The following is a 24,266-nucleotide window of genomic DNA, read 5'->3' on the forward strand; positions in this document are numbered from 1 at the left end:
CTGAGAAACTAGAATAGGGCTAAGATGATAGAACATGCTGTTAAATTTATCCTGTTGGCCTTACAGAAAAAGCTGTGAGATGCTGTGTTTGAAAGTTTTGCAAAGAAGTATACATTTAGCAAACAGGCAAGTGGGCAGATGCTATTCATATTAGCTCCTCAGAGTCTTTTTTTTTTTTTTTCTGAACAAGCATATTTATTGTGTTATCTAGGTCCTTTAGGTATTTTGGAACACAGTTTTGCATATGTGACTCATGAAATAGTGATTAAATATGAGAGAACACAAAACAAGACTTTTAGGACCAGTTTTTATTCCGTTTATGCAGAAGAAATCTGGCATTTGCACTCACAGTTACCTAATCAGTGTGCATCAGCAGGGTGGGTATTTTCCAACGCTTCCTAAAAAATGTTGGCTGTTGAGGTCTTGAGATTGTTTTCTGTAATATCTACACCTTTAACTGGGAAGTGTTTGCCAAAAACTAAATTACAGTTGTTTCAGTGATTTCAGTAACTTGTCAATTGGTGATGAGAGTTACATTCTTTCTATGGAACAGAATGTCAAATAAAATCATCTTAATAAATTTTGTTGTATGCTGAAGGTTTTGTTATGCCTTGTATATTGACTTTTTCCCGTAAAGATTAATAATAACAGTAGCAAGTTATTGATGAAAATAATGCTTTGCAGAATGTGCCTGTGAGATAATGTGATCAACTGGTATTTTTTATATTGCTGAAATCCTAATGTATTAGGTGATGAAGTACAGCATGGGTGACTGTGGCTGCTTGTTATATCTGTTACTCATTTTTGGCTGAAATCCTATGACCAGTTATTTGATATTTGCCCAAATACTACAAATACATATTGCTCAGTAAATATTTATCTCTAAAATTGAATTACAAACAGGTGAGTATTTTTATTTCTAGGTAAAAAAATAATTTTATCCTCATGGACCCTATTTCCTGGAAGTCATCGGGGTATTAAGTGTCTCCTATTTCTCCACTTAAAATTTTCTTTCGTTTTGTACTTGCATGGGATGGGTGGCTATATGTTGTCTTTGGAGCTTGTTAACAAGCTGAATTGAGCCTCCATCAAACTGAACTACCCAAGTATTCCAATATTCTTTTTGATATTTGCCTTTCTACTTCCTGTAGAAGGTACATGGTGATTCAGTTTTTCTTTACTGGTTTACTGATCGCTTGCTACTGCCTTTCATAGGGCAGCAGGTTTTCACAGTTCACTTTGCTTTGCTGGAAAACATGGCTCATGTTCACTGTGGTGGAATATGAGGGCCAGTGACATGTTTCTATCTTCTGTTTCTATTTATTCTGTTTCTATTTATAATAGACCTAATAAATTCCTAAGAAAATTTCCAGGCTCTGCTACTGGCTTGCTGCTGGCCCCAGGAAAACTAAGCCAGGCTAATCTTACCCAGTGTCCAGCATTTATATGTAGACCTGTGAAGGAGGGTTAGGTGTGTTGTACACCCATAATTGTCGTTGTCAGCACTGAGTTGTGAGTGCCAAGACCCTATCCTGTCCTTAGCCTGCCCCTTTCAAATACTGAGGAATTTTAAGAGTATTTTATAAATCATTAACTTTATGAGTAGAATAAGAAGGGTCAGAGATGGGGCTTTTAACTCCAACGTTTTTCGAGTTTCTCTATTGCTGTACATTGAAAAAAATGAGAGTTCTGATCATGTTTTTGTGTTTCAGGACTTAAAATGGCAGGAGAAGATTCCTATATTATGGGAGTGTCTGATCCTCAGGTAAGTGGATTTGTGTACTTTCAGTATCCCCGTATTCTCTCCTAGTTCTCTGTTTTGTCTTCCTCTTGTATTCTCCTGTCATTTCCTAGGCTTAACAACATGGAGATGCAAAAGCATTCTAGCTATTGGTAGTAATCAGGTCTGGGGAAATCTAGGGTTTTTTTCTCTGAGGTATTTATGTGACCTGTAAAGTGCCTTGCCACTGGAGAAATGGCTGAAATGAAAAGGAAAGCTAGGCCTGCTGAAAGAAGCAATTGAAAAAGTTCTCATTTTTATGCCCTGTCTGCCTGTGACACTTGCTCTGAAATTTCTTCTGTGGTGGACATTGGACTTTATCTGAAAATAATGCCCCTTATGCCCTAAAAGGCCCCTTTATATAATTTTTTGTGAAATTTGCATTGACATTGATGACTAAAATGTTCCTTCACTCGCACAGATCAGTAGGCCTAGCTCTTCAGAAGCTCTTCCTGATCTCATTAGGTTATTTCATGATTCATTTGAATTGTGAGAATAGTGCTTGAGTGAAAAGTCTGAGTGAAGAACAAATCATTTCTACCCACCTTAACTTCCAAAAAGAAACTATTTTTTCCTTTATGCTTGCTCCACTTTGGAAGAAGGTAGATTTATACCTGATGACAATTACACTGAGTTAAGACATGTCAGTATTAAAAAAAAAAAATTAAACTTTAAGCTGTATATAGTGTTTTCTTGCATTAGAGCTTGTAAATATATTTACATAAGGAATGTAGTCTGGTGGGGTTTAATCACAGAAGTAGAAATGAAAACTCACAAGTTCTCAGCAAGGCCTTGGGCAAGACATCTAGTGTCAGATTTTCAGAATTTACCATATAAGCTCTTTTGAGTATATAGTTGCTAGTGCATGTAAGCAAAATGTATGCTTAGAAACTGGGCTGAGCTCAGTGCAGTCTCATGATACTGGTGAAACTTGGTCAGTACTATCAGCTTTGCTTGCACTGCTGTTGCCAGCAAAAATAAAGTAGATATAAAATGTTTACATAATGCACCAGGGTGTTTGCAGTCTCAGTATTTGCAGAGAACTTTGAAATTCTTTGCTGATAGATGCTTTATGAAATTATGTATATATGTAGTAATGAAGAGTATATTTTCTTTCAATATAGATGTTTGCAATGGACCAGTTCATGGGAATGAATGCATTATTTAATAATACAAATTACATCACTTCAGACTTACCACTACGAACAGGTAGGAACCATTGCTATTTGATTGTGCCATTGTCCTGCTGTTTCTTTGTTTGTTCTTTTGTGGAGTTCTTTTTAGCGGCTTTTTTGTTTACACTCTTGTATTTCATAATACTATATCCCAAAGTTGTCAACTAGGCTTTTTATTACACCTTTATGCATCTCTTTCTTACCCTCATGAAACTTTCAACAGGGAGGCAAATCTGATTTTCTTTTGGCTTGTACAGAAGCTGAAAGTTTCAATTAGTGAAATGGTTTGAGTGACCAAAGAGCTTTGAGTTACCTGTTTTTTAAATTATTTTGGTTTTTTTTTTTCTAAATTTGCATCTTCAGTGACCTACATGTTTGTATTGCCAGCTTGCAGAGTGCAACATGTACTTTTTTTTTTCTTTTGAACAGTGTTTCATTTGTTGTAATAATTCTTAAGGTGCTTGTTTTTCACTAATAAGACACAGAATATGTTCAACTTCCTGTGTCATTTGAATCTGTTTTTCCTTCTTGGTGACTTCTCTGTTTCCTGTAAAGTGGCAGTCTGGTATTAAAAGTACCTGACAATTTCCTGAATAATAACACTAGTTTGAAAGTTCAGAGTCAAATTTTGCAACCAACTGCTGAAAATAAGCAAATAGTATCCTGCAAAGGTCTGATACACAGTTCTTCCAGTATTGTTCCAGAACAGGAATGTCAAATAGAAGCGTGTTATACCTCAGCCAGTATTAGCTGCTTGATCAACCTTGGTCTGGTTTTGCTGATTAAATTTCTTTATAAGTATTACTTCTTGCTTGAATTTAGAAAACTCTGTTTCTCCTGCTTTGTTTATTAGAATAGCTGATATGAAAGGAGGAAGGAAATAAAAATTTATTTAAGTGTATGAGGTTTTTCTCAATCTATATATCTCCAGTATAGCTATTAATGTCTTTTAACATGAAAGCTTTCTGTTGTTGATCTGTTTGACTCTGTTGTATCAAGATGTAGCTGGTATCTTCTGTATTGCAGATTGCTTTCTTTCATTGAAAATGCAAATCACTTCTGTTTGCAATATTTGATACACTTGGCAGCAGTGAAGGTGTGAAGGGTAGAATGAAAAAAGCAATTGGCTTTTTACTTCATAGGTAAACTTCCACCCTAAAGTAACAATAAATGCTGATTTAAAAATAAAAATTAAGGCATGCTTACTGTTTCAGTGTTTCCTGGTTTAAACCATTCTTCAGTTTTCTTGACTGAATAGTAGCGAGGAAGGATCAAGAAACACATATGGTACAGATAATTTTGTTTCAAGATAAAATGTTCTGATGAGCAAAGCTCTTGACAAATATGGACAAGCATCCAACAAATTAATGTTGCAATCATTTGTTTGCAGTGTGTTTTTATTAAGGCACATAAAATTGTTCAGTAAGATTCATCTGTGTAGGATTAAAGGACTTGTGCATTGTATACCAAGGGTTTTTTTTCACTGTTCCCCCAGAGTTTCTGTGGAACTAATAAGGTTATTGGAATTTTGATTTCCCCATAATGATATCTCTTACATGTATCTTTTAAGCTTACTCTGTTCTCCTTATGCCAGACTCATTCCATACAAATTATTCAGAGATATAAAACTGATTTTCAGATATCTATGTCCTGTCTAAACTAGAAAACAGCTGTTTTTAAAGCCATATGGGGGAGTCAAGAATTCACTGAGTTCTGCAGTCACGGAAGACTCCTACTGGGCTAAGTCTAGCTCTATCCTTAATTTGCAAAACTGCTTAGAAAAGGCCTTTTTTTTTTTTTCTTTTTTTTTTCTTTTTTAGTGGCATTGCTGTTGTCTACTGCTGCACTATAGGTAGCAAGTTCCCTCTGTAGAAAATGGGATTTAATAAAGGATCATGGGTTTCAAGTTACACAAACAAAAAGTTAATCATAAGTTTTAGAAAAGGTTGATCATTTCAATGGCATCTCATGATGCCATAGTGATTTTGTTTCTTGAGTAGTATCACTATAATGCTTACTTTCACCCCTGCTTGAAACTATGTTGTGTCATTACTATGGACTAGCTCTTCAGTTACAAGGTGATATAATAATTTATATATTATGCTTGTTTCCAAAGAGGAACTAATGATTTCTTTCTACAGAGCAAGGTCAGTTAAAAATTCATGTGGGATTTTCCAAAAGTACTTCTAACTGAGAAGTGTTCTAAAAAGGATTTTCCTCTGGGACAGTTGGGTGATTTAAACAGAAAGAACCAAAGACATTAATTGTTCCTCATGATTTGATGTGGTGCCTACACCTTTCAGTCTGTGCATTCATAAATGCACAATGTCAGACTTATTACACTGGTAGGCAGGTTTAATATATAACTGTGGATGGCTGTATCATGCCAGCATAGCTGAATCAACAAATAGCAGGGGAATTTGGGGACTTTCTGATGATAGATGTTCTGCTGTTATGTTAATATTTACAGTAACAGTAGAAAATGTTTGAAATGTTGGGACAAGGATTTTCTCCATGAGGTTGTCAGTGCTCAAGTGTCTTTGCTTGCTTCTTTTTCTATCTCATTTATGCCAGTTTTAAGTGAAAATTAGGCTTGGTTATTTTGGCTCTAAAGCTGTAGTAGGTAGTTACGTGGTTCAAGTTCTACATTTACATCTAAATCTAGAAAGAGAAGTAATCTCTGTGTGCCTTTGGTGACAAAAGGATGTATCTATAACAAGTGCCATAACAGTGCAAACTGCAGGACTGAGCTGTGTGTTTAAAACACCACCAGCAGCAAAGGCAGTATGTCACAAAGTCAGCCTCTTCTTTGTCTCATTGGGAAGTATCCTGCCTTTGGGAGTTAGGTACTAATCCTCAGTGGCATCGGGGATGGAATGGATCATTATCTGTGGCATGTATTTAGGCAGTGTAAAAGCAGATACGCATCAGTGTAATGTCCACTGTGGAGGGACAAAGTGATGCCTTAAATTGGGGAGGAAATGGGCAGAGCTCTATGCAAAGTGTTTTATAATTTTGGGTGTTTCTTACTTCCTCCTGCTTATACAAGGCCATCTACAACCATGTAATGTACCAATCTGTGTGCCAGTTAGAGATGGTTTTGGGAACTGGTTAATTGTTTTGGGGTTTAGGGGCTCCGGTCTAACTAGTTGTTGGCATTAAGGTGTTGCGTTTTTAAGGCTGTGAAGTTGAAGCGGGGCCATCAGCAGCTGAACAGTATTGCCTGGAGACTGCTAAAATTACAGTTTTCTGGTATTTCTTTAACCTTCTCTGCCCAACCCTCTGTGATGCTTGGTGTTGAAAAATGAGAAGGGCATAGAGGGAAAAACAAAGCACTTATAAAGAACTTTATTTCATATTTTTTCTGAGAGAGATAATGTTAGAGATTCAAGGAAGCCTGACTATCACCAAAAATTAGATAAGCGTTCATTTTCCCTGTCCCATAGCAGTGGCCCTAATCCTCAGAAGCAAGAGCTGACTTGCATGCTGCTTCTAGTGTTTTTTCTAGATCTTCTGTGCTTGTATTTTGAAGAGTGACCTGAGGGAAGAGAGAGGTTAAGCAAAGCCCCTGTGCTGCTTGCTTTAAACATCATGCTTTGAACACCGCAGAGCTGAGATGCAATAGGGTTCCTGCGCGGGTGAATCCCTGAGAGAGAGGACATACAAATGCTACGATAGGCCTTCAGGAAGGGTAAGAGGCTTGATACAGAGTCTGAGCTTTTAGCAGCAAGGTACCACTGCCAGGATGGATACAAGAGGGTTAGTGTTTGATTTAACAATCAAAACCTAGAGGCTATGAGCATTTTCATCCATGTTCACGAGCAAAACAGCACACAATTACAAGGGTGAGAGGCCTGTTCTGGAGGACCCACTAACAGAGAGGAGGTGAGGGGGGGACTTGGCCACAGCTGGTTGCAGGTTAAATTGAATGACTTCAGGTACTAGGTAAGCTGTTAGATAAAGGACACAACTAGTCCTACAGTGCTGCCAGACTTGCAGGGATATCCCACCAGCCTCACAGAACCCTTTTTTCTTGACTTTGCTGTGATGGGAGGAAGGAACCAAGAGGGAGCCTAAGATGGGTTCTTCTTTGGGAAGTGTGTGTGCAGGGTGAGGCCTGTCAAGAGGAAGAAAGAATGTAAGTGGTGGGAGTGTCAAGATGCAGGAGGGCCTCTGACTCAGGCAGGAAGGAAAATGAAGAAACGTAGCAGTTGAAGAAGATGTGGGGAAGTGGGACTGTGACTCAGGGTGGAGGGGAGGCAGTGGGATGCGAGTTGGTCTGTGGCAACCAAGGCGAGAAGACAGAAAAGGAAGCACTGAAGCATACCCAGGATGTGGCAGTCTGCACCAAACCCGCTCCAGGCTGGAGGACTGCATGTTTTAGTTGCAGTTCTTAGCCCTCCTGACTGCAGCAGTGCCAGGAAAATAGTGAGGAGTGCTCATGTCAAAACTTGGCTCTTGGCAACTCTGAGAGTCATCCCTGCATAGAGGCCAGCTCCATGACTGGTTGCCACTTCAGCCTCTCTGTAGGGCAAAAGTAGAATTCAAGTTATGCATTAAGTAGCATTCCTTCTTGTGGTTGTTTAACACTTAAAAGGGGGTTGCTTGTTAAACAAGAACTTAGAGCAAGCAACTTTCCAGCATAGAGCAGAGGTGCAAAAGATCATCACAAATCTCGTCATTGTTAGTTCCTCTTACAAGGTGTACATCTTCACATTCCTGCTGTTTATCTGCTTAGACCAGACATGCCTACTAATAGAAACGAAATGTTAAAAACTTCCCTGTGCAAAACACTAAACATCTTTTCTTTTCCTCATGGGAAAGAATGAGAGAGAGAAAAAGAAGGAACCACACGCAGCCAATGTTAGGCTGTCTAATGTACTTCTGGGAAGTATTCAGAGTTTAGTGAAGACAGCTGTGTGAGACCTTTTGCTAAGTAAAATCCTTTTTATAGTCAAAATAATATGCCATTTATACTTGGAAGTTACCTTGAATATTGCTGCTTTATTTTTAAATAGCATTTCAGATGTAATTAAGTGCCTTGCGTTAGAGTGCCTTCTCTGTACTGTTACTTGCATCTGGTTCAGATGTTACACCAGAATTAGTCATTGTAAAAAAAGTGTTTAGTCACAAAACCCAAAGGTTAAAATAAGACCTCAAAAACTTTGTTTTAAATACATTGGTATATGATTTATATAACCTGGATTAATGATAACAGACATCTGGTTTGCCTTTGTACATTTACACTGCACCTTTTTTGCACTTTCCTAGTATTAGTATGTAAGATATGTTGATTTTTTGTATCGGTATGCTTTTTATATATTTTGTATGCTTTTTATAAGCTTTTTCCCAAGGGGGCATAAGAACCACAGTCCAAAGTTTTCAATTTTCCTGAGTTTTCACAAATGCCATGCAAGGTGAAACCACTTCAGCAGTACAAAGAATTTGCCTTGAGCTTTCCAATATGCCAATATAGTGTATAACCCTCTCTTAGGAGTTTGAATTTCCTTATGTTGAGGAAAAGTTGGAACCTGGGTCTGCTGCATCCTGAGGGACTGCTGCAGCCACTTAGTTGTTGGATAAAAGAGTACTTCCTTTTCTGGCTAATGTTTAAGAGAAAGCAGTAGTATTTTGTGCTGATACTAACCCAACGTATATGCCTTGAAAATGAATTCCTAAGGGGAGAACAGCCAAAGAACAATTACTTGGCAGATCCTGCCCTGGAGGCTTGGTTGAAAGTTGAACTACACAGTTGTATTTTAGGTCCATTATTTCTGCCAGTGCGCAGAAGATACAAGGCTTCTCGATTGTTAAAGTATAAAATTTTAGATGCCTAAAGCATGACAAGGGTTAGAGGTCTGTGAACAGAGGTCTTAAATTTAAGTGCTGATACAATGATTAAACCCAGCTCGACTCATCTTGACTCCATGTTAGAGGCAAAAACTGAAACATAAAACCACACCAAATCTAAATATTACTCTACATCTTTTAAAGTTTTTGAGGTCCAAACTGCTTTTCATGCTTTCTAATGTAAGATGATGTGTATATGGTCTTGGGGCAATTGTTTTGTATGAGTTGAAGATTTTAATTGTAGCACTGTTTACTTTTTCACAGGAAGAGTGTTGGACTTGGGAAATAAATGATCTTTATATGGGAAATGGTTGTCACCGGCATTTGCAATGTAACTTTGGCATGAAGCTAATTCAGTTGCTGAGTCAGCTACCTTCAACAGCAAAATACTAATTCCATCTATTAGCATATTTATCAAAACTTTAATATTGAGAGAAGCCTGTTTAGTTAAGACCTGTGCTAACTAAAAACACGAAGGTCTGTTTTATTAAAGTGAAGCTGTATTGAGGAGCTGAGAAGGATGCATATATTCATACTACAAACTATAAATTAATGAATCCTCTGCCATTTTTAATTATCAGTGAACTTTAGGCCTATTGGCAAATTAAAGTTGATGCAAGTATGTAGCTCTGTGCTGAAGCCAAGTACTACCTAGTTGAGGTAGCTGTATGACATGGTACTTGCAGATGGTGCAGTTGTTCAGAGGCAGATCGCACCTGCATGTTGGCAGGGCATGGTATGCTTTATGTGCTTGCAGGCTCTGCCACATAGCTGTGGCTTGTCTGCTTTGGAGGTTTCATGTGTCCCAGTGAGCTTGCTTGATTCCTTAGCATTTATATCTTTAATAAGAGTAAACGATGATACATAATTCCAACAGGAATATAGCTGGCAAAATATTGTGTAGGTATTCACAGTGAAGCTCTCATTTGGGATCTGCTTTGGTAACAATTGAATTTTTAGCATTGAAATCTGAATCATCTTCTCTGCTTAGCAAGAGGCAGGGAAGAAATCATACCTCTCAGAACTGTCATTTTCAGATTCAGGATTGGCTTGCATTTTAAGAGGTATTTCACAGCCATCCACCTAGAAAGCTTTCCTTCTCCATGTAAATAATCTAAACGATCAGAGTTGGAGCTAAGCTTTGATCGGGTGATGAATTCTTAACTTTGGTGGCACTGAGTACTTGTTGGATTTTAGGGCCTGCTCAAAGGCTGTTTAAACTGGTGAACTTTGAATTAGGTTTATGGTATGAAGTTAGCCACTGTTCAGGGAGTGGTGCAAGACTGAAAGTTGGTTAAGGAAGCCTTCTTTGAAAATACAAATACAATTTTAATAGAACTTAATCCTATGTATTGGCATCATGCTCAAAGATGGATCTCATTATAGAGTCTGCATCTGAAATAGAGTGTGTTCAGTGTTTTTAGAGGCACCAGTATATTTAAAAGTGTATCTGAAATTATTAAAAGAATGTAAATTGTTTAGTCTCCTCAATTCCAGGGGTTTTTTTTAAAGCAGTTCTGACTGTTGGGGCATGTTGAGACAGCTTAAATTCCTCCTATATTCCCATACCTCAGAGCTTCCCATTGGCTGTCTCTAGACTTTCAAAAGCACCTATTCAGTAGGAAGCCCTAGGGCCAAAAGCTTGTGAGTATAGTCTTTAGAGCCCAAGGGGTTTAAGTACAAAAGTTAACCTTAGCTCAGGAAGGCCAGGCTGTTTGTCAGTGGCAAGGAGAGGATCCTGTTCTTATTCACCCTTGAGTCTTAACTGAGTCATCAGAGTTGCCCATTTAGGCCTTCTGAGCTAAAATAACTTTTTTGAGTTAATACTTCCCTTCTTACTCCACTGGTCTTAGGGAATGTTAGAAATGACAGACTGCCAAGTGATTAAATTATTTATTAAAATTTAAATTCCGAAGATGCTTAGGTGCTTTCAAAAATTTTATCTCAAGACATTCAAGAACATCAATTTTACTCCTGCAACTTACACATCATAGTAATAGAACTATAATTTCTGTTATGACTTTTCTTTCTTTTATGTTAGCAGATGGACCATATCTTCAAATCATAGAACAGCCAAAACAGGTAAGAAGAACACTACATTTTGAAAGTCTTTAAGGTAGCTATGTCAGCATATTCAGCTTTGAATAAAATTATGACTTAAGATGAGAAAAAAAAGAGTATTGAAGATGTTGAACTCTCATAATAAATGTGGCACTTAACCATGAGCAGTTTTTCCTGTCACTTTTGTAGTTAAATCGTTTCCTGTTTTGTTCTGTTTTCATCTTTGTGTCTCTCTGGAAGTGTCATAAGACAAAAAAATACCTGAGGGTATTAAAAAAAACGTCTTGCTAAGTATAGACTCTTCATCTTAGAAGTGATTTTTACAGTATCCCAGTATTTTGAAATGTAAACGATTAGACCAAACATGGAAGGGTTTTAGAATTTGTTTCATGTTTCTTGAAACATATGAAAGAAAAAATAAAAACATTTCATTCTGTTCCCAAGTCACAGGAACTTTTGACTTGTGCTTTGTCATAGTAAAGAAATTCTGTTGTCCTTTGAGATTTGTCACAATTGGCTGTTTTGAATAACCCCCAAAAAATGAAAATAAATACTTGAATGTAACTTTTTTTGTGACTGTAGCAAACGCTTACTTACGCTCCTCTGACAGTATGAAAGTCATCCCAGTGCACTGGTTAGTTTTCATGCAACTGATGTACAAAGTAATTTCTGGGTGAAGGTTGCCCTCAAGTATGCCAGGGTATTGTATCCCTTTAACTGGTGGCATCAGCAATTGCAAGTATTCTTCCTGAAGCTATTACAGTATGGAGACCCCTTTCCTGCCCCTCCTGATCAGTTGCATGGAATCCTACCTTATGGAGCTGTTAAGTACTGCGGAAGAGGCTGACTAAAAGCTGTTCCATCCTCTTCTTGGTCTTCTGCAGAAGCATGCTGCAATCCAGTCCTTCTGGTAGGAGGTGGTAGAGAACATTTGTTTCAGCCACACACCAAAGATATTTTTATGAGGGAGCATCCCTCCAGGAATAGGGGCACTTTGTGGTCATAGGTGAAGCAGCAGCATAGTGTGAACTCTTGGGAGAATACACTGCCTCTTCCTTGTTGTTTTAGTTCATGCCAAATCAGGCTGTGTCTTTGCATGATGGAGCCTACAGTGTGCAGTACCTAAGGAGAAACCAGTGTTTCCATGCATGACTTCTCAGCAAGCAGCTCCTGTAGTGGAGGACCCATGTGGCAAGCTGGGTAATGGTTTATAACAGGGTGATGAGGGTGATCCATTAGCAGGGTGCTGTGCTTGTGGTCATTTTTAGAGCAAAGAGACAGCTGGGGGGTGTAAGACTGTATGTGTGAAAACATGGCTAGGATAGCAAGGGCAATAGACTGGGGAAGGCCACACAGATGACTGCTGGATGTGTTGGATCGAAGGTATAGAGGTGAAGAGAGACTGGGTCATCTCATGTGTAGTGACTGCAGAGGTTGCTTTGCCTTTTGGACAATTTAAGTTCAAGCTCATCATAGCTGGGCACTTCACTTGCAATACACTCGGTCACTCGGTTCACCGTAGGAAGGCAAATACATGCTTAAAGATGAATTGCATTGTCTGGTCAATATCTGAATAAAAGTCAGATCTTTACATTTGCCTGGGAAGCAAGTTTTTAAACTTTAAAGGCTTTAGTGAGATAGGTGTTGAAGCTAATGATTACAGAGTAGTTTTTGAACCAGGTTGTTTACTGTCGGCTAATACAGACTTTGAATTCAGAGTTGTCTACTATTAGAAAGAAGCTGAATGGTTCTTGATGAAGTATACAACACTAACTGGTGCTGTTTGGACAGACATTGGGAGCCCTATATAAGACGGGGATTTTGCCAGAAACTGCAGGCCTGGGGAGTAGATCTGAAAGTATTCAACGTTGGGGGGCCCCATGAAATAATATAGTTAAGTAGAGTTAGAGTTCCAAATACATTTGCTTAAGAGTTGCATCTTTTGTGCCTTAGATTACCCTGTAAAAGGGATGTTATTTCCTATAAATAAAAATGGAATAAATGGACAGCTGTACTCTAGAGTGGTTGGTAATATCCTGCAGTTCCCTAAAGTATATTCAGACATCTATTTATGTAGCTGAGATGAAAACCCAACCATTCAAAGTCCTCTGAAGCTTTTGTGCTGTTTCTGGGCTCCACTCAGAGATACAGCTTTCACACGCTCTTCCCGGAAGAAGCATTTGTGTTTCGTTCCTTTCCTTTTCTTTATGATGTTTTGGACTTCCTTGATTGTTATTGGCTTCAATTCTCTCTACCTAGCAGCAATCATGGGAGAGAGTATCTGCTCTTGCATTCTCTATCTTTTAATTTTTATCTTGTTTTGAGAGTGTAAATAGATCTCTGCTTTAAAATATCTTCACTTACTGAAAGAAAAATTTCAGGTTGCTGTTACATTTAAGAGTGAGAATAGAACAGTTTCTCCAGGGCTACAGTTCAGTGGTGCTTTGTTAACCAGCACTTAGACAGCATTTCAGGGATGAACAGTTGTAACTTTTCTTTCTGTCTGTGGGCTGTTTGGGCCAGTCTTGTGTGTGTGTGTGCGCATGCGCTCACGTGCACATGTGCAACTTAAAAAAAAAAAAGTTTTGTTTCCAAACAGCTTTCAAGTTTCTTTTCCGTTATTTCCACAGAGGGGGTTTCGTTTCCGATACGTATGCGAAGGGCCTTCACATGGTGGACTTCCTGGTGCTTCTAGTGAAAAGAACAAAAAATCATACCCTCAGGTCAAAGTAAGTCCATAAATCATCAATTTTGCAAACTGAATGCAAGTGTCATATATATGTGTATAGGACCTTACTGCATATCAACATAAATTTGTATGAAATTACTCAAAACTGACTGCATTTCAATCCCAACTTTCAAAATGTAATTGATGTTGAAAAGGAAGTCATCTTCAAATTTGTGGAGTTATTTTGGCACCGTATTTATCTGCCAGCAGCTGAGCAGTAAGCTTTCCTGCACCTACCACCTCACTGCCCTCATGCAGACTAATGGAGCTCTTCCTTAAGGTGCAGTTTTAGCATAAAGCAAGGCCTAAGCTGCTCAATTACACCACTTCTAGCATATTGCAAAGCATGAGTCTGGTCAGTTATTCCACCTCACTCTAAGGTGCTATTTAGCAAGTTTTCCTTCTTTTTCTGTTCATGTTACTCCTTATTCAATATCTCTAGAATACTCTGTTCTTAGGGACTTAATTCTTTTAAAGTCAATGGAAAACTTCTCATTTTAATAGGAGCAGCATCATGTCCAGGTGTTTGCTGAAAGTTTTTTGGGGCTTTTTTTCCCCTGGAAAAAATTCAAAGATGTTAATCAAAGAAACTTTCTGTGCTAGCACAATATGAAGATTACAACAGTGGTGATTAATCATTCTAGGATTAGAGAAGAACTGTCTTTGCCTATGGTTCTTGCAGCAAATTCTTCTTCCATGGAAAGGGAGAAAAGATACACTGTGTATCATGTATTCAGTATTTTTTTTAACTTAATGAAAGTCTTAGTCTTGGTATTGCATTACCTCTTTGAACTATCACACTAGAGACTGTCTCCTGAGGAGCAGGGTTAATGTATTTTAGTTCTGGTGAGAGAAGGGGAGGGAAGAGCGGGAAGCAGTCAGCCTCTGTCTTGGTGTGTGCCACTCCTCAGCTTTCTCTGCGGTATGAGTGTAGTTCTTCTGTAGTTCTTGAGAAAGGCTGGAGTTTGGAACAGTTGCATCTCCGTAATGAATCAGTATGAGCATGACTCAGTGGAAAATAATCAGCATTGGCTGAGATAGCCTAGGGTGTTAGTCTTGCGAATTGAGAAGAGGCTGGGAAAGCTGATTTCATATAGCCTTGCAAAATTGCTGTGAAAAATTACTAGCCCGGGCAAAGGATCTACTTGCTTTTCCCTTTCCTATTGTGACAGTAATGATGAACTAATAAATGATGTTTCACTGGTATGTTCGGATATAAAATAATTTACCTCAATTGAGCCAGATCTTTAGATTCCAATTCAATCTGTATTGATAATAATACAAATGATACTTTATAAAGGTGCGATGGGTCGCACGATAGCATGACAAGGAGTTATACAATGAGGAGTTGTACAGGAAATGGAATTTCTCTGTGAGTAAACTAGAAAGCAAAATGTTCTTTGGCTTTCCATCAAACCTTCTGTTTTCATTGATCAGATTTTAATTTCATCTAAAACTTACACACACACGTACGTGTCCCTTCCCCTCCCTCCCTCGCGTCCTACTGTGTGCATCTGGGTTTTTTCTAGTACAAATCCCCACATGGCAACACCTGCTGGGAGAGGCTGGCAAGGGAACACAACAAGTAAATTCCTCAAGGCCATTGCTTGTTAGTGCCTGTTCTTGATTCAAGTTGTGCCAGTAAAGACAGAAGTGTTTCACACCTTTTCCTGTAAGTCTCTTATGTGTTTTGTCAAAGGGTGCTCACCTTGTCGTAACTGAGGTGAGCACAATTGAAGATCGCTATTTTTTGTTGCGTTGGGTTTTTTTTTGGTTTTGGTTTTTTGTTTGTGTTGTTTTTTTTTCTCTTGTGCCAAGGCATTCAGCATAAAATCTCCATTGATCACAGTGCTGTGAAAGGACAGTAGCATGAGCTTTGGCTGTACTGTAAAAAGGAGGTTTTGTCACAGATCTTTAAACCTTGGCCATGGTGTCGTCAGTGCAGCTCACACTGGGATCTCTCTTCTACTTGGCCAACTCTGCACAGAAGGCTGATGTAATTTACCAGTAGCTACCACAGGATGTCCTGAAAATAGGCATCTTCAGTGCACAAAAAGGCATTGGAGTCTCCCTACTCCCTTTTCATAGGATTGTGGATTGAAGGCCGAAAGAAAATGCATTTATCTGATATGACCTCTTGCATAATGTGGACTGTTCAAATTGACTCTTTTTTTTTTTCCTGTACCCAGTCCCTAACTTGTAGCTGAGCTGGAACATGTCAAGATGTACCTTTCCTTTAAAGGCTGGAGTGCTAAAGACTTTGCTGTGTCTCTAAGCAAGGTGTTTTGGTAGTTAATTACGTATTTAACCACCTCCTGTATAGTATATTAGGAGATGGTGTAGGTCAGGAGTTAGTGTAGCGGTTCTGCAATGCCAGTATTTACACTTAAGACAAATCTGCACTGGCCAGCAAGGTGGAATTGATTTAAAGCCTCTTGTTTTAACACCACAGTCATGACAAATGGAGTCTAGATAACAGTAGTATTTTTCTAGAATATAAAAAATTAGGTTAATTAATCTTTATGGTTTATGGAATTATATTGCTTTGTTTAACCCTGTCTTTGCTAACAGTAATCCTAATATCATGTACAAAACATCTGACATTTTCAGAGGATTTTATGTAACTTTGCATGTAGTTATGGAGAGCAGAGAAGTTGTAGATACTGAACATGTTATAATGAAGTTACATTTCATGACAAGCTTCATGATTACAGTAGAAAGGTACCTAAAATTCTTCATTTCAATTTCATTTTTGTCTGCTTAGTGTATGTAGCACAACGCTAGAAAATGTTGCTATCTAGAACAGTTGAAAACAAAGCTCCTGAGCTGCTTATTCATCGTTAGCTTTTTGTCCAGGGGAAAAAACAATCAATAGTATAAGAAGAAAGAATCAAACTGGATTGTCTAATATTATCACTAGCTTACTTAACTAAATTTTTTATTCATAATTTGCTTGGTTTTATGTATTTGAAAAATTGTGAGAAAACTTGCACAGAAAATTTCCGCTGGCCTTCTTACACATTTACCATGTGTGTCCTGATCTTGCGTACTGAAGTTAGCGTAGGCATATTCATGTTTTACACTGAAGTACTTGATCCAGTTTTGGGTGTGAAAAGAATTTGCTGAAAATAGTGGTGTGAAGGAAATGTCCTGAATTTTCATCTCCTTGGGGGCAAATCTACGTGGGTGGCTGCAAACTCAAGTTGCCTATTCTCTGTTAGCTGGATGTAAATTAGCTCCAGCCCAGAGACTGAGTAACCGATTGCTCAGAGGTGTACTCGAGCTAGTGAGCACCATCTCTCTGCCGAAGGATTTGGACATTGTGCAGTTCAGTTTGCGAATCGAAGCTGCATACCAGTTAGGCAGTCCTGAATCCAGGCACCAGAACAGGAGAACTGCCCATCCAGTCATGTCCTGGGGCTATACTAAATTATACCTCAATTTGGAGATAAGCGTTCTTATTGAAATCGGGGATTTCAGCACATCAAGTTCAAGAGGGGAATTTATGGAAAATTAGTCAAGTTACTTTGTTGGTGAGCCTTCTTGGTAAAGAAGGGAGCAGCATGTTTGCTTTTTCAACCCCCACAAGAATTAAATTATAGAGTGGTAGCTTGCTGATTACAAGTTAAAAATTCATTTAATAGCTGAATTAAGGAATAAACATGAGACAAGAATGAGCAGACATTCTGTTATAAATCTTCACCCCTCTTAAAAACCTGCACTACACCAAATTCAGCCAAAGTGAAATTCAGTGATATATATGCTTTTTACTGCTATTGTTAATTTGGCTGAATATGGGGCACCAAGTCCCTTTAGTTGGGCTCCTAAAGCAGAGCACCTAACTCTGTATTTTTGGCATGAGAGTGACTTCACGTTCAGAGGATCAGAATATCTTCAGCTCCCATTGGTTTGAATTACATTGCTTATTCTTAGACCTTTAAGTATTCAGTTGCCTAAAAAACTCATACCACATCTGAAGTATTTTGTCTTAAACTAGCAACTGAAAAAAAAGTGATGCTGCTCTGTGAAAACATACTGTTTATAAAGAGTGAGTGATGCCTCATCTATGGAACGCTTTTTGTATGCATGTATTGAGGACAGCACTATTCACACTCTGAAGGTTAAGCAGAATTGGGGCTATAGTTGCTATAACAAAGTGATTAGAAAGAGAAATAGGTATTTTTGTAGTTGCTGGCTTTGTAGGTTTGCCGTGGTCTTTTCCATCATTTGCTTTCTGTCGTTGACCAGTTGGTTTCACTTCTTGCTTGTAGAGTAACTGGAAAAAACATCTTTGAAGTAGGAAAATGTTCTTGTGAAGTTTTTGTAAAGTTTCAGAAACTATAAAAAAATTGGCTGGGGTCTGGATTGCAGGAGGATGTGAAATAACTGAAAAAACTTTCAACTCTTGTTTTGAAATTGACTCGATTTCAAGTTCTCAGGGTCCTTTTAATCTCTCAGACAAATCTCTCTCAAACAGAAGCAGCAGATAAATGTGCGCCTGCAGCATTTTAACTTTATCAGGTTAGATCAATTGAATGCTGCTTCAGTACAGGATGTAATCAAGTATTACAGCTATGCTCTTCCCAGGAACTCCTTATTTTCTTTTTTCTCCCCTATCTTTAATTTGAAGTTCAGTAGCTATTTTTTCAGATCACAGGTCTGATTTTGAGCAGTACCGCACCCACATGCTATCTCCCTCTCGTGTTGAGCATATGATTTTGTGTCAACACCATAATCCTTAGGTTTCTATAGATACTCGGCATTGTAATATACCATCTACCTTTTAATGCCTTTGACGGTGTTTTTCAAGTTCTTATGTTAAATGTGATAGTTATTTGTATATCTTAGTGTCAGAATAAATTTTAAGTTATTCTGAAATTGTGGCACCAATGATTCAAAGACACTGAAAAATTATTTCAGACTTTAATTTATGGTACATAATGATATTTAACCACTGAGGCTATTTTGCTGGGCATGGAGGTAACCTGGATGCCTCAAAATCAAGCAGGAAATCCTGTCTATAATAAATACAGGTAGGAAACAGTTCAGGGACATTCTGTAGCCTTTGCAGCATAGGACATCAGACTGGATGACAAAAATAGTCCTTTCTTGCCTTATGACCTACATAAGGTATTACGTTTTAAGAACTCTCTTGTTTTTCCCCTGAGAGAGACTACAAAGATCATGCTGAGCTGAGTAACAGGGGGAGATTGTGATCTGGTTACCACTGCAGTTATATGTTCTGCTTTCAGAGGCTGGAAAGTCCTTGACGTGCAGCAGTCCTACCTACAGTTTCACTGTGGTTTCTACAGCTGATGAAGGATTGTCTTGAACTTTTCTGATATGATACTAGAACATGCATGTTACTCATAGTGAATGTAATGCTGTAGATGTGCTGGGAACTTTTTAGCAGGAAAAGGCTTGTTTAGTGAGGGATAAAATGAAAATAATTTTTTAAAAGCCCCCCCCCTCTTGAAAAGTTAATTGTATTAGCAGTGGTGACGTGTAGCACCAAACACAAAAATTTTTATTTTCAGATGACTTTGTGAAAGTTATGTAGGGATCTCTGCATTTTCTCACTGCTAGTAAACGGTGGAAATGGTGAAGCAGTGATTATTCTACATCTCTCTATTATACTGTTTCAGTCCAGGAGGGATTGCAGTTCGGGAACAGGAGGGAAGCATGAGTACCCTGTGTTTTGTATTTTAGAAGCTGCAGCTTGTAAAATGCACATTAATACAGTATTATATAGTTAACTAGCAGGCAGTGAGTAATGAGAGGACTTTTGCACACCTGTTCCTCCTGGAACAGCTTTTTCATAGTTGGGATTTTTCTTGCTTTTAGCAGTGAATAGGAAGATGGGGAGGGCATGCATTGTACGTATGCAGAGTGTTTCAGCTGTGATGGAATGGGTTCAAGAGAGGGGTTAACTGGAGTGAAGGAAGCTAGCAGGACTTAGTAATGTGGTGAAATTGTGGCAATCCCTGGTTATCAGCATTTTATCAACAATATATCCTTAAGTATTCAGTTCATCACTGATTCATCACTTTAATGTTTATCGTGATCCTTTAATACCTTGGTTGATTAGATCTATAAGCTGCTGTAATACAAAGAACTTTGCCCAAGGCAAATTAGAAGAAAAATTAGAGGAGGAGGGAAAAAAACCAGCATTGATAAAAGGGTTAATTAAGTGAATTGGAAGGGAAGGTAACGTTTGCTTTTTTAAAAGTGGAGTAATTTTATATTCAGCATAATTTGAAAGTGGTGCGTAACTGATAACTGACTTGAAGAGTATTACTATGCAAAGTAAATAACTTACCAATATGGTATGTTATTAGTAATTTTACAGGGGGTTTTGAGGCATTACTTGACATCACAATTTTAAAAGCTATTAAAAAAATGTATGGTGATTAGAATCTATAAAAGGGGAAAAAAAGCTTTGTAGTCTTCCAGAGTTGGCTATACTAATGCACCCAGTTTATCATAGTTCCAGTCCTGCAGAATCTTAGGTGGGGATTTAGCATATATCCTCACGTACACTTAAGGGAAATAAGTAGTGGGCTGGGTAATATATGTTGATTTAGCATATTGAACTAACAAAACACCTATGAATATAGAATTAATTCACTTTAAAATCTGTACCTGAAGAGTCATTGCAATGAGACCAAAATGTTTTAAAACAATCATAATATTTAAAAGTAATTTTTTTAAGTGTTTTCAAATTGGGCAAAATAATGTAGGGTTTTTTGTTAAATACGTGCATTTTCTGTATGCTTCTTAACATGTAACAATGTGTATTGTGAATTTGATGTACTGATTGAAATTTAAGGAGAGCAATGTGGAGTGACTGGCCAGAATGTAAAACTGAGATTCATGATTTGGGAAATAGAAGGTTGCTTTCCTTTAGCTTTGTTTTATTTCTTAACTTTTTTTGATCACTACTCCTGCCATTTGTATGTCAAGTTTAGTTACAAAAAAAGTGTTGGCTTTTCTTTGTGATGATCTGGTACAGTTAGTTTGTTGTTTGTGTTTCATGAGGAAATGCATATACATTTCTCCTATTTAAGTTTGATTGTACTCAACTGACAGAAAATACTCAACTGGGATCATTACTTGTTCCATTAAAACAAACAAACAATCCCACATTTTTTTTATTTGTTTACAGATCTGCAATTACGTTGGACCTGCAAAAGTAATCGTCCAGTTAGTTACTAATGGGAAATATGTCCACTTACACGCTCACAGCTTGGTGGGTAAATTTTGTGAAGATGGAGTATGCACAGTTAATGCAGGACCTAAAGATATGGTTGTAGGGTAAGTCTGCCAACTCATTTGTAAAGCTGGGCTAAAAGAGAGAGAACCAAGTATAAACACTGTAAGAAGCAATACAAAGCAATACTACTAAGAGGCAGCTAAGTGGAACACTAGTCTTCACGCTCTGATCTGTGTTTTGTGTGTATCTTAAATAGAAGAATAAATGGGGTTTCTGTTTACCTTTGTAGAATTTGCCCTAAGCAAGCTAAATAGGTTTAAGCAAATAATTTTCACTTAGAATTTGTAGAGTTTCAATCTCCTGGTGTGCAGTCCAAATTTGTATTGTAAGCCCATTCTTTAAAATGTAAGTAGTTTCGATCAAAGAGAGGGACTGTAAAATTACTGAAGAAAAGCTTTTGTTACCATTTTGATCAATATTTTACTTTTGCTAAAGTCTGCAATTAGGAATATAGTGAAAAGCGTTAAGAAAATAAGGTTAGTAAATTTTAAATTAATGCAAGACACGTATAAACATGAAAATACTAAATGAGTCAAACTTTTTAAGTTTAAAGCAGTAGGATTGTAGTGAAATTGTAGTTGGTCTGTTCTTGTTTAAATTAAAAGAATAATTGTTTATATCAGTAAATGGAGCTGAGGCTCCTGTCTACGTTTTCAGGCTTAGATCAGGTTTCATGCTGGCTGTGAGTTTCAGTTCTGTGATCTCAAGAATGTCTTTGTTGGTGAAGAAGATGAAGGTTAAAAAGCTGAGAAGGTTGGGAGAGAGAGATTCTTTTAAACTGTAACTTTTGATGTCCAAGCCCAGTGCACTAACTTTACCAAGCACAACAATTTAAATAGCTTTATTTGAAATGCTCCTTTTCATCTTGAAAAGTTTGGCTCGTTTCCTAACCTGTCATGTTTTTCATCAGATGTTTAGCAACAGCTTTCCTATCCTCAGTTGACCCACATGAAAATTGAGTTATTGTCTTGTTTTCGTGCTTCCAGATCTAATTGATTTTTAAATGTGCCAGGAGATTTTTACAAAAGCAGATCTTGTATTATGGAAGTTTTCATTGAAATAGATACCTGAAGTGTCTTGCTGAATATCCAGAGCCTTGCTTAAAACATTTCCTCTGGAAAATGTTGCACTGTTTTTAGCTTCTTAGCTTGCTCTCCAAATCATTTTGATCGGATGGAGCTTATTCTGAGCAGTTGCTCTGTGTAACAGCCATATGGAATGACTTATTAATGTCATTGCTAAGACAGAGCAAACCAAGTGTGACAACCAGGTTTTCAAATGTTTTGTAAGTTGCTTCCACAATGTAAGTCTGAAACCTAATAGATTACTACTTACGCCATGGGAAAATGCTGTGCACCCATATGATCACTGCCATATAATGGTGCACATTTTACGTGTTTTGTAAGCTTGGCTGAATTTTTCTTGCTGGAAAATTTGCCCTCAAGAGCACCTAAGTAAGCCTATAGAGTTGTCCATTGACTTCAGTTGTGTAGCTGCCTCTGGTAAGAAGGAGACTGCCTGCTGCAGGTTTGGCATAAAGCATTAAGAGCAGCATTATTTCCCTTGATCAAAATTTGGCAGGTTTGCAAATCTTGGAATACTTCATGTCACAAAGAAGAAAGTGTTTGAAACTCTGGAAACACGCATGATAGATGCTTGTAAAAAAGGATACAACCCAGGACTCCTGGTGCATCCTGAACTTGGCTATCTGCAGGCAGAAGGATGTGGAGACAGACAGCTAACTGGTATGTAGAAATGATGGCCTGGTTTTAATAGGTCTTTTACTAAAAACCAGTTTAACTTCTGGAAAAACAGATTCTTAGCCAGAAAAAGGCCTTGGGTAGGAAAACAGCCTATGGCTATGTGTCTTAAGAGGTGGTGTGTTGTTGACATGTTTTAGGGTATCCCAAAGAGCCTTTGCTGTCAACACGCACATGAGAATGGAGCAGCTTCCTTCCATAGCTCCCTGTACCCACCTCTGCACCTGTATTTCATTGCTCTTACCCTGTTTAATCAGCTGATAAATAGAGTCATTTTGCATTATTGCTGCAAGACATGATATCCTTAAATAGCTTAGGGGCCTTCTTTTGAGAATACTGTTTCTTTCAGCTGCATTTCACCCATATCCCTGTAAAACCTGTTGTCTGTGTTGCTTTCAGGCACTGTAGAGAGGGGCCAGCCTTCTCTTTATCACTCTAATACCAGGCATTCAAGTGTCCTTAGTGGCAGCCTTTGTCCTTTTCACAACCTTTATAAATTGAGACCAGAAAATAGTCATTTTCTGTATGTCTCTTAACTATATACCTTATCTTAAATAATATCTGATGCACAAACTACAAGATGAATGCAGTATATTGTGAATAGCTGATCCTCTCTGCTTAAAAAGAAAGAAGCCAATGGATACTAAATGAAAACATTTCCTTGCTATTAGTGCCTTTTGATAGCAATGTTTGGAAAATGCTCTCTCTGTTTTGTTATGGGTCCCCTACCCCTTGTGTTAATTCATCTGCCTACTTATTGATTGCAGAACGAGAAAGGGAAATTATTCGTCAGGCAGCAGTACAGCAGACTAAAGAAATGGATCTCAGTGTGGTGCGTCTTATGTTTACAGCCTTTCTTCCTGATAGTAATGGTAGTTTCACACGGAAACTTGATCCTGTTATATCAGATGCAATATATGACAGCAGTAAGTATATTTGGCTTTAATTACTTTTTTAATAAGGGGCAAGCTTTTGTACATACAAAAAAAGATATGTAGATAGTGCTATACGTAGACTCATCTAGCCCAGCTGCTTGCCTGTTATTTGATAAATAACAAGTAAGTAGCCCATGGATAATTGGCCCCATGTCTATCCAAGTACACATGGTATCATTCTGGTTTTTAATAGAAGGTGATGTAAGCCATAAAGGAAGATTTTATTTTGCTGTTAGCATGTTTAATCCTGCCACTGTTGTTATGAGGATTTTGTGAATTCTTGATGTATATTCATAAGAAGTGCTTGAATTTTGCAGAGTTCTCGGTTGCTTTCTATGACAAAGCCTTGTCACAAAAGATGCGAGGAAAAAATGCTTCAATCATGTTGAGAATTTGACACCTTTCAGTTTTGCTGGCCATCTGCTTGTCCTTGTTTTGTGAGAATAACACAGCCAGAGTTCTCAATCCATTTCCTTTAGACTCATCAGTATTTTTTATATTTCTGTTACATCCCTCTATTTGTCTTATTTGTCTTTTTTCTAAGTGGATCTTTTCACTTCATGTTTTCCCTTGTGCTTTTCAATTATACTTACTCATCTTACCTGAACCCTTTCTGCTGCCTGTGTTTTCCTCCCTGTAGCTGTGGATTACCATGTTTCTGATAGTCATTCTGTAATGACTCAGAAAAAGTACCATTTTTTTTT

The 24,266-nt window shown here is 37.9% G+C and overlaps 1 protein-coding gene across 3 annotated transcripts in view; it reads left to right on the forward strand.

The window, feature by feature from the left end:
* NFKB1 (nuclear factor kappa B subunit 1) overlaps positions 1 to 24,266 on the forward strand; it is a 67,564-nt gene that overhangs the window by 10,902 nt on the left and 32,396 nt on the right. For 2 of the 3 annotated variants that reach the window (XR_005932439.1, XM_041123644.1), the window contains exons 2-8: positions 1,713 to 1,765; positions 2,905 to 2,989; positions 10,847 to 10,887; positions 13,497 to 13,595; positions 20,760 to 20,908; positions 22,449 to 22,612; positions 23,395 to 23,553. Coding sequence is in view for 2 of the 3 variants with exons in the window: in XM_041123644.1 (XP_040979578.1) it covers positions 1,721 to 1,765; positions 2,905 to 2,989; positions 10,847 to 10,887; positions 13,497 to 13,595; positions 20,760 to 20,908; positions 22,449 to 22,612; positions 23,395 to 23,553 (742 nt within the window). In the remaining variant the exon portion in view is untranslated. The remainder of the gene's footprint in view (positions 1 to 1,712; positions 1,766 to 2,904; positions 2,990 to 10,846; positions 10,888 to 13,496; positions 13,596 to 20,759; positions 20,909 to 22,448; positions 22,613 to 23,394; positions 23,554 to 24,266) is intronic. The other variant, XM_030014563.2, reaches the window with a different exon arrangement.

This window comes from Aquila chrysaetos, chromosome 1, assembly GCF_900496995.4.
Source record: "Aquila chrysaetos chrysaetos chromosome 1, bAquChr1.4, whole genome shotgun sequence".
NCBI classification, from domain to species: Eukaryota; Metazoa; Chordata; class Aves; order Accipitriformes; family Accipitridae; genus Aquila; species Aquila chrysaetos.